The following is a 9,475-nucleotide window of genomic DNA, read 5'->3' as shown; positions in this document are numbered from 1 at the left end:
CCGTAAAAACAAAGAAACATTAAATGTTATTCAACTATTAGATTCTGAATATTTGATTGACTTTTGATATTTTAAGAAACATTCCAGTCAATCTATAGTTGAAGGATACTGTGCTAGTCAATTTATCTGATAGTCTTGAACACTTGAGTTGTTGGATCCATCTTGATCTGTTACTGTCTGACTGGTTAGATTTGAATGACCAAACTATGAGAATTTATTCAATAGAATGGTTCGGTTAGAAACAAATACAAGTGATAATATTTTGATAATATTTGCATCTTGAACTTTTGATAGAGTATGAGCGACTTGGCTTGTCCAGCGAATAGAGTACTATAATTACATGAGACTAACAATTGGACCTGAAACAACTCGAAGTTAATTTGCTATTGCCAAAACTTAATGTAATTTAAACTTAACAATAATCTCTTTTTCGGTTATGATAAAATCAAACTGCAAGACTAAATACAACTGTTTTTATTAAAAAAAAATAGCTAAATATGAAAGACAAAATTAAAGAAAAAGAATTTCATTGAGAAAACGAAATGATATAGTTACAAGTACATGAAAACTAAAACCTTTTACACTTACAAAACAAAAATATGTCTCTTAAGACTTGGATCGTAATTTCCACCACATCTCATTCTTCTATTTTCATCATCTTGCCTTCTACTCTTTTCAGAGCTCTTTGCCTTTTCATATTTGGTTCTCTTTGACTTTTTCTTTTGTTTATCCAGATTTTTGTAATATGTTTCCTTTTTTTAGCATCACCACGCTACATAAGCTCAAGAATCTCTTGCAATTGGCTACCAAATGTAGTATAAATGTGATCAAAGCATGTATTCATATGATTTTTCACTTGTGTTATCTGTGATGATTGTCATTCATTGTTGCAGCTTGATTATTCATTTTGAGCTGGTCAGGACCAAGATTGTTACAGAGTTTCTCAATGAAGCATATATTCTTGAGAATCTGTAACTTAAAGTTATCGAATACCATAGTATGTGCAAAATACTTGATATCCTAATAGACTTGAAGACATCTCAGAACTGATCAAATGTAGAATCTTTATGAATTAAATAAATACGTTTGAATTTTTCTAACACATGATTACTATGCATAGTTTTTTTTTTAAAAAATATGATAGATCGATTAATCTATTGATATCTTGAAGAACATTTATGACCGTAGTAAGACTCTCTCTAACAATTAGACAAAAACTTATGTGAGACGGTCTCACGGGTCGTATTATGTGAGACGGATCTTTATTTGGATAATCCATGAAAAAGTATTACTTTTTATGCTAAGAGTATTATTTTTTATTTTAAATATGGGTAGGGTTGACCCGTCTCACAGATTGTGATCCGTGAGACGGTCTCACATGACATACTCTAACAATTAAACCTTATTAAAAAAACAGAAAGGCCTTGAAAAAAAAACTTTAATAAAAAAAAAACGAAAAAACAAATGATTGAAGTGGGTGTGGAGCATAGTTGGAGGGTCAAATTGAAATTAACAGCAGATAGGAAAACTCCAACTCATCGAAGTTTGTTGGATCCGTGGGGTGGGATTTCTAAACAATTTCTCCGATTCCGCTGCTCTCTGCCCTCGATAAGATCCACCAGTCCGTAGAATATCCTGCCGGCTTGAACTCGGACTTATACACATACATACATAAGCAGAGGCTGCCAGTGGACACAGAAAAGTTGATATATAATATATATATAAGCAGCGATGGTGAGCAAAACAGAGGAGGAACAACTGAATAGATTGGAAAACCAAGTGGATAATGGAGGAGGTGGCGCGTGGGATTACCTCTGCCTCCTCAGAAAGCTCAAACTCCGCCGCTCTGATAAAGTCTTGAAGCACGGCGTCCCCATTCTTAACGACCACAAGAAGAGATCTGCTCTTGGCCCTGAAGGTGGATATATATAAAAAAATTCAAGAGTTTTGGTTATTTGGGTTTATGTTATTTTTTTTTATCTTTCTAACCAATTTGAGGCCTGCTTGAAGTTTTAGAATGCTTTTTATTTACTATAAGTCGATGTTATAGCGAGAATTAGAAAAAAAGAAGTGGGTTTCTGATCGTCAATCATTATCTTGATTATCATGTTACGACAGCTTCTATTAAGAAACAAAGATAACATCTTTCCATGGTTTTGAAGTAGAGATTGGGTGTGTGAGCAGTTGGAAATATTGTTTTCATGAAATTTACTGTTTGACCCTCTGCTTATTCTCTCGGGAAATGTTTATATCTGTGATGCTGCGGGCGCGATGGATATTTGTATTATTAACTTTTACGTGGTGTAATGTCAATGAACGGTGACACTCTTACAACAAGGTGAGTTTCATGATATTCCAGATCTTATTAAGTGGAGGTTGATTTCTTTTGTTAGTGTACTCTCACATGAGTATTCTATTTGCTATGAAGTTGCAGGAGTAACTAGGAGTTCTTAGTAGCCTCAGGTTGTGAATGATAGGTTCACGTTCTATGCATTTTCTGGAACATTTATTACATTTACTTTTATAACTCTAATATTACGAAAAACGCTCACATCTTGTTGTATAGATGAGGATTCACTTTGCTTCTGTGATTTTTTATTTAGTATTTTTTTTCACGTGTTGACGTTGAGGAGAGATGAGGATTCACTTATCTTCTGAGATTTTTTATTATTGGAATGTGCTAATCATCACATTTCTTGTGTGGTTCAAAATATTTATGTCTTGTCAATTAGCAGTAATACATTACTTTCAGTTATTTTTGTTTGCTCAAGCATGCTTCTTGACTAATGTCTATGATCAAAGAAAGTTATAACCAAAGTTTCTTTCCAATCAAAAATTGAAAGTTGAAGTAAATTTACCGGCTCACATGATTCATTCCTGGTGTGCTGGAGCACTTCTTTTTACAAATTCTCTCTTTTTTTTATAGGAAACTATATTATATTCATTAATTGGAAGCAATAATTACAGATATTGGCCAAGTGATCCGCATAGAAAGAAATAAAACAGACATAACTCCTTCACAAATCAACAACATATATATCTCCAATTTCTCACTAAGTCTGAAATCGAGAAGTTCTTAAAGTCCACACGCTTCCCAATCCATCTAGATGCCCGAAGCTTATCTTATCCCAACAGTCTTCAATCAACTTTTCTAAACTGTAAAAAATCTGTTTATTATGTTCCAATCATACTGACCAATAAATATAATGAACTATTATTGTACAAAATAATTCTACCCCTTCTACCGATATCACGTCCAAGATCTGCTGCAAATAGCATGTGCGAAGATCTTGTAGTTACCTAAACCAAGTCCATCTCCTCCAAAGCTCGTAACCAAAGATAACTCGTGAAAGAACAATGAATAAGTAGATGATCGTGCACCTCATTCCGGCACATCACACACCAATTTGGACACATAGCACATGCATGCCATTTGTTTTGCATCACCTTTTTACAACTTCTCAACTCCTTATTAAATATTTTATGTGGTAATGCTGACTAGTATTCATGTTTCTCAGGCGATGGTTTCATAATTGCATCCTTTGTGCTATATATCTTTTGAATAATACCTTTTCCTTTGTTTTGTCTTTTAAATGATGTAGAATGGACTTTATACGAGCAAGTATGCATTGCAGCCCTGGACTGCCATCTGCTTGATTTGTCAAAGGTATATCTTTTTTCACCTGTAATACTTGAATATATTTTTGCATGCCAACCATTAAATTCAGGAGTTCCTGCGATGCTCCCGGCTTCTGTTTTTTTCTTGTTTTGAGAATTATAACATTTTCCTCTCGGACTGTTTGCTGTTGCGGTAGTTATGCTAGCCATTTCTTGCATCTGAGCTTCTACAAGCGTGCTCAGGATATCAGTTAAAGAGCTCAGAGTCCAAACGTATGGTCTCTCAAGGGATCAAATACCTTTATGGAATAATTTTTTCTTTTTCTTTTTATTTTCTGCAATGTATTGAAGTATATACCCTCGCGCGGGTATGGATTTCATAATTTAGTTTTATTAAATTACTGTTTGTGTTGCTGGAGAAGACCTTGCCTCTCGTCAAGGAAAGATAGGAATATGCTGGGGGATAAAGAGGGGAAATTTAGTCTTTCCTGTTGCACTGTGGAGTGTGGTGCCACTAACTGATTTATTTTCATACACTTGTAGTTTCTAGAGAGTGAAGGCTACCCGATTTTCTTGGAAATTCTAGTCACAACATATTGACTTGTATATTTGACTTTGACTTTGTGATTTCACTTCTTATAAACTAGAATTAAGTGGCTCGTGGGGCTTCTGTAATGGCATGCATTTGGTGTTTTGGCTTGTAAACTGCACTTACTGGGGTTCTGAAACATGGAATTTTGTATTTTATGTGTTGTTTACTTTGAAACTCTTATAGTTCTTGAGCATGAACTTGATGTGTTTATTCATAAATTTTGTTGCAGGAGTGTATAAAGGTTTTAAAGAACAAGTTTCCTGGGAGTAGAAGGGTTGGTGAGTTGAAATAATTTTCAGATAATATATGATTCTGTATGTTTCTAGGAGTCGGATTGTCTTTCATTATCTTGCTCATAGCGGCTTGTTTTGTCATATATAACCATTACTTCTGCTATTCCACCGCTTTTAAAAGCAAGAATTTGTAGCATTTCAAGCTGTTTCTATTATTAAATTTCGCTTCTATATTGCATGCTCTTGGATCGAATGAAGTTATGAACTATTTCCCCCTCTTGTCCATTCTTTTTCTGTGTTAGTGCATTAGCAAATGAGTATATTCAATAATTTTATTTCTGTTCCTTTTATTTTTTTTGTTTTCCAAGACAAAGGGAACGTTTTTCATTTCCCCTGGTAATACCAAGCGACATAAGAGGTTTGTAAAATCCCTCTCCAGGTTGAGGATTTGAATAATCATTGCCTTCCCCTCTTCCTATCAAATGGAGTGAACATGATCTAGTCTGGCATTGGTTTTATTATCAATTCTTTTGGACATTGGGTCAAATAGCGCATATGAATTGATTATTCTTGAGCATCATACCACATCAACTTGCAATGCTCAGGTTTATGTTTGTGTATCCGAGTGAAGGGTAATGGTATTTGTATCAATAATGCTAATAAAATTGGATGGAGCTACCACTTAGTGGTTCTCCATGTTATTTGCTGAATATGTATTTTCCAATCTTGTTTTTCAGCTTTAAACCAGTCCCCAGTCTCCACCTTGTTCAATTTTAAAAGAATTGCTGCAGATTCTTTGGCAACTTTTAGGGAGATGAAAAGTGAAGTAATTTGTGTGCAGAGTGCACTACCAGCTTTTCATCTTCGTATATTAGCTGCTCATTTTTTTTCCTATCATGCTAACTAAAATTTCAATATGCATTTAAATGTAAGATTTTATTTTGTTTTATATTGGCTCGCTTTACCTTTTTACACTTGCAGGTAGGCTGGAAGCAATGTTCCTTGAAGCCAAGGGGTTATGGTCAGAGGCCGAAGAGGCTTACACGAGTCTGTTAGAAGATAATCAATTCGATCAGGTTGGTGAAGGGACTCATCATTTATTGGATAAATTTTTTAAGTAAGTTTCTTTATTGTTGTAGAAAATATTTGTTCTCTTTGTTGTGTTTTTGAAAGGAACAGTGTGCATGCATGTTCATAGTTCTCATGATTTAAATATTCAGGTAGTACACAAGAGGAGGGTGGCAATCGCGAAGGCGCAAGGCAATCTTTCTGGGGCAACTGAGTTGCTCAACAAGTATCTTGAAATGTAAGTAAGATGCCAAGAATTTTGTTCTTGATTAATATGAAAATGATCTCAAATTGCATAATGGAGAGTTTTGACCATTTTCCAGATTCATGGCAGATCATGAGGCATGGAGGGAACTAGCTGAAATATATGTCTCTCTACAAATGTAAGCCTATTCTTTCCATTTTTCTTCTCAAGGTAGGAGTGAATGTATGGAGGAATCGCGTCCTCCAGACAAATTGCCGTGTTCTAGTTTGTCTAGCTGAAATATACTTATCTCTACAATTATCATTATTTTTTTCATTTTCTCTTCCTGAGGTAGTACTGGAATGTAGTGAGGGGAATCTTGTCCTCCAGAGAAATTGCTAAGTTCTATCTGTTGTTTAAGTTACTTTCTCTCTGCTTACATTTTAGGTATAAGCAAGCTGCCTTCTGCTATGAGGAAGTTATCTTAGCTCAGCCAACAGTTCCATTGTATCACCTTGCATATGCTGATGTAAGTAGCTTTTCTAAAGACTTTTCATTTTCTTTTCAATCAGAAAGAGAGTTTGAGATTTAGAAGCATGAAAATGAATGACCATAGAGAGAAAATAGCGACATCGCTTAGAGCAGCTTTTCCGTGATGCTGCTTTCAGTATTAAAAAAAATGCATACTTGACCAACCTATAAATACATAGCTCAATTAGAAAAAAGAAAAAGAAAAAAAAGGGGCCAGGTAGAAACCTTTTCTCTATATATATGAAAAATCAACAGTTTCGTAATACCCAGATTGCATGATCAAGAGTCAAGACACTTTGAAAATAACTGATACTGTAACTAGATGAATCTCATTAGTAAACATATTTTTAAAGGCCAAGTTTAACCAGTTTTTCTCCTGAAGCATGAAGAAATGTATCCTAATTTGGTCACAATGGAAGATCGCATGAAATACGTCTGGAGCCTACCTTACAACCATAATTATTTCATCCACAATTGACTTTTTTATGGGTCCGATTGAATTATATTTATTGCATGTGCTGTTATACCTACTTATGTGTCAATTTAACTGTCCATAATATAAACTGAAACCTATTGCTGAAAGGTGTAGCCCTCGTAGAGGATAAGATTAGACAGAAGTCTAACACGGTTTGATCATGTGAAGAGGAGATCAAACAAGGCTCAAATCCGACATAGATTGGCAGGTTAATGGAAGGAGGAGGGGTAGACCATAAAAGATTTGTATAAATGTGGTTAAGGATGATGTAGCGCCCTTACCCGAGCCACTACTAAACAGACTAATAAGCATGCGACATTAAAACTTAATAACAACAATTAAATAGCGGAAACCAAATAACTTAATCATCTTACAACCCAAACGAAAACAGAACAGTAACAGCAGTCTTAAACATGTATCATGTAACAGATAAATATGCAGCATATAAGAGTGTATATTACGCTTGGATATCTCAGTTAGTATATCATGTACCTCACTAAAACAATCTGACAGAAAGCTCTGAACCTAGACAATACCAACATTATGAAATCACTATCAAACCAGATCAAACATGCTACAGGTTCTCCCTAATGATCCTTAAATCACTATTTAAAGCTTTAGAATTATACCTGCGTCCGTCGTCAGCCCGTTGATGATGTCTCGATCTCAGTTCCCCGATCCCTCTTCGAGTCGACACTAGCTCCGAAACTTCCAGACACCAAAGTGCGCTAGAAGCTGCATCCGGAATATTTCAGAAAATCCGAATCAATCTTATCTGCCACGTGTCAGAATCTCATTTGTCCAGTTGGATTTCTCGAGATAATGTAATCTGAAGTAGATCGGGTTATCCCTGTTTAAATTCGGTGGATTCCAACAGCTTGATCCCGAATTATCAATTTCTTAATAATACTTAATTAACAACTCATTAATTATCTCTTAATTAATACTTCATTCAAAACAAGGATTCGGGTCATTGTAGATGATATGTTATATTTTGGTTTAAAAGATGACAAGTGAGAAAATCGATTAGTTTGGATAACTAATATCTATGTAATCTACCGGCAACTAACGAGAATGTGCTAGGATGATGATGAAGATTGTGATTTTACTTCACTTTTGGAGTGGCAAATAGTATTTTGGTGTATGCAGTTAAGATGGCCGTTCTTTGAAAATTTGCACGTGGCTTGATTTTATCTTAAATTTCTCCTGACCATGTTCCATAAATACTGACGCTGAAGCTGGCAAAGGCCACTTACTTTTTGATATTTCAAGTTTTAGAGCTTGTGCAAACTTTTTGTAATTTTGGTTTATATATTGTTTTTGTATTTGGTATAACTATGATCACATTATGGAACCAGTTGTTTCTTGTATCTTTCTGGGTCGACTAGGTGCTTTATACAATTGGCGGACTTGAAAATCTTCAAGCAGCGAAGAAATATTATGCAGCTACGATAGATTTAACTGGTGGCAAGAACATTCGAGCTCTTTTTGGCATATGCCTGGTTAGACTCTCTCTCTTTTGTGCCCTCCAAAATATATATATAAAGATAAGCAGCCCAAATATTTGAGTTCATTTCACAGTGCCCACACTTTCCTCGTGTACTGTATAGGTCACGTAACTCATGGTTCTCTTGATGGTCTGATGCATCATTTAGTCCTCTGCGTCTAACATTCATTATGAAAGTGAATATTATGAAATTGCTATTTAAAGTTAACTTCTGAATTAGAATAAAGGCCATTTTTGTTAAAAAATTGACTAGTACTTCCGTACACAAGTTTATTTAATATGTATATGGCTTTGTAAATAAATTTGAGTGAGGAGCTTCAAACCATTCGAATTCCTCTCTTACCCTCTCTAAAGAAAATGTAATAAACATGGTTTTAGGAGTTTGCCATAGTCCATACAAAGTTTTGGTACTCCCTTTCTTGCAAGTAACCATGATATGCAACTGAAAAAGTAGGTGGTTGTTTCAGTGTGCTTCTGCCGTTGGGCAGCTGGCAAAAGGGCGTAACAAGGAGGATAAAGAGAGCTTGGAACTGCAAGCTCTCTCAGCTGTTGCCTTGGAGAAAGATTACAAACAGAAATCGCCTACCAAACTTACGCTTGTGAGTTCCTGTTTGAGAAGTTTGAAAGTGCCATTATGATATCCAATCTTTCAGGATGATTGATGTTGCTGGAATAAGAAACTCCCCTTTGAGAGACTTGAAGTCGTTATAATTATGTATTCAACGCTTTAGCTCGATCATTGTTGGTTGAAATGTCGAGTTCCTATTTGAGACTCCTGAAAGACAGGCCAGGGTCTATTTACCTCTTTAATATGTTAGGAGGATATATTTTTTCAACTAGACTTCATGATTGGAGTACATCATATGTTCTAAAGGATGAGGTTTTAGTTCTATGATTTTCCTGGAGGTCGGTCCTAGTAATTTATTATTTATTCACTGAACTTGAAGCTTGGATAAAATTTTATTTTAATCTGTTCATCTTTTTTTTCTGTTGTTTCTTTTTTCTTTATAGTTAGTGTTAGAAAAGGTATATTTTTAGTACAACATTGGGGCGGAGGGCTTTGATCCTCTACCGCGTCTGCCTTCTATTTGGGTGGCTCCATGTCGGGGGTGGTTGGTACACTGCTGGATACTCTTAGCCTGCTATGCTGGTTTTTGTATGACACGCAAACGGGAGAATTTCTCTTGGAAGCTGAAGAGCTGTTGAAACTACGCGAAATCATCACAAGGATTCATGTATAAAGGATGGGCAAACCATTACGGGTTGT

General features: G+C 35.3%; 1 protein-coding gene across 2 annotated transcripts; it reads left to right on the top strand.

Annotated features, from left to right (window-relative positions):
* Positions 1–1,532: 1,532 nt before the first annotated feature.
* LOC140813526 (uncharacterized) lies at positions 1,533–9,177 on the top strand. Of its 2 annotated transcripts, none has more exons than XM_073172043.1 (9): positions 1,533–1,918; positions 3,603–3,667; positions 4,440–4,488; positions 5,425–5,523; positions 5,668–5,749; positions 5,835–5,894; positions 6,143–6,224; positions 8,090–8,203; positions 8,676–9,177. In XM_073172043.1, the coding sequence occupies exons 1-9, from the start codon at positions 1,732–1,734 to the stop codon at positions 8,844–8,846; spliced, it is 909 nt and encodes a 302-aa protein (XP_073028144.1). In that variant the 5' UTR covers positions 1,533–1,731; the 3' UTR covers positions 8,847–9,177. The 2 variants fall into 2 exon arrangements, with proteins under 2 accessions (XP_073028144.1, XP_073028143.1); XM_073172042.1 differs by having other exon boundaries at positions 1,538–1,918; positions 5,425–5,519; positions 5,664–5,749.
* The last annotated feature ends 298 nt before the right edge of the window (positions 9,178–9,475 follow it).

This window comes from Primulina eburnea, chromosome 15, assembly GCF_022965805.1.
Source record: "Primulina eburnea isolate SZY01 chromosome 15, ASM2296580v1, whole genome shotgun sequence".
NCBI classification, from domain to species: domain Eukaryota; kingdom Viridiplantae; phylum Streptophyta; class Magnoliopsida; order Lamiales; family Gesneriaceae; genus Primulina; species Primulina eburnea.
The sequence above is the reverse complement of the archived record's forward strand: the minus strand, read 5'-3'. Positions and strand labels throughout refer to the sequence as shown.

Coding starts and splice junctions, on each gene's coding strand:
- LOC140813526 (XM_073172043.1), top strand. CDS start 1,732: ATGGTGAGCAAAACAGAGGAGGAACAACTGAATAGATTGGAAAACCAA. Junction 5,750..5,834: donor CTCAACAAGTATCTTGAAAT/GTAAGTAAGATG, acceptor ACCATTTTCCAG/ATTCATGGCAGATCATGAGG. Junction 5,895..6,142: donor ATATATGTCTCTCTACAAAT/GTAAGCCTATTC, acceptor CTTACATTTTAG/GTATAAGCAAGCTGCCTTCT.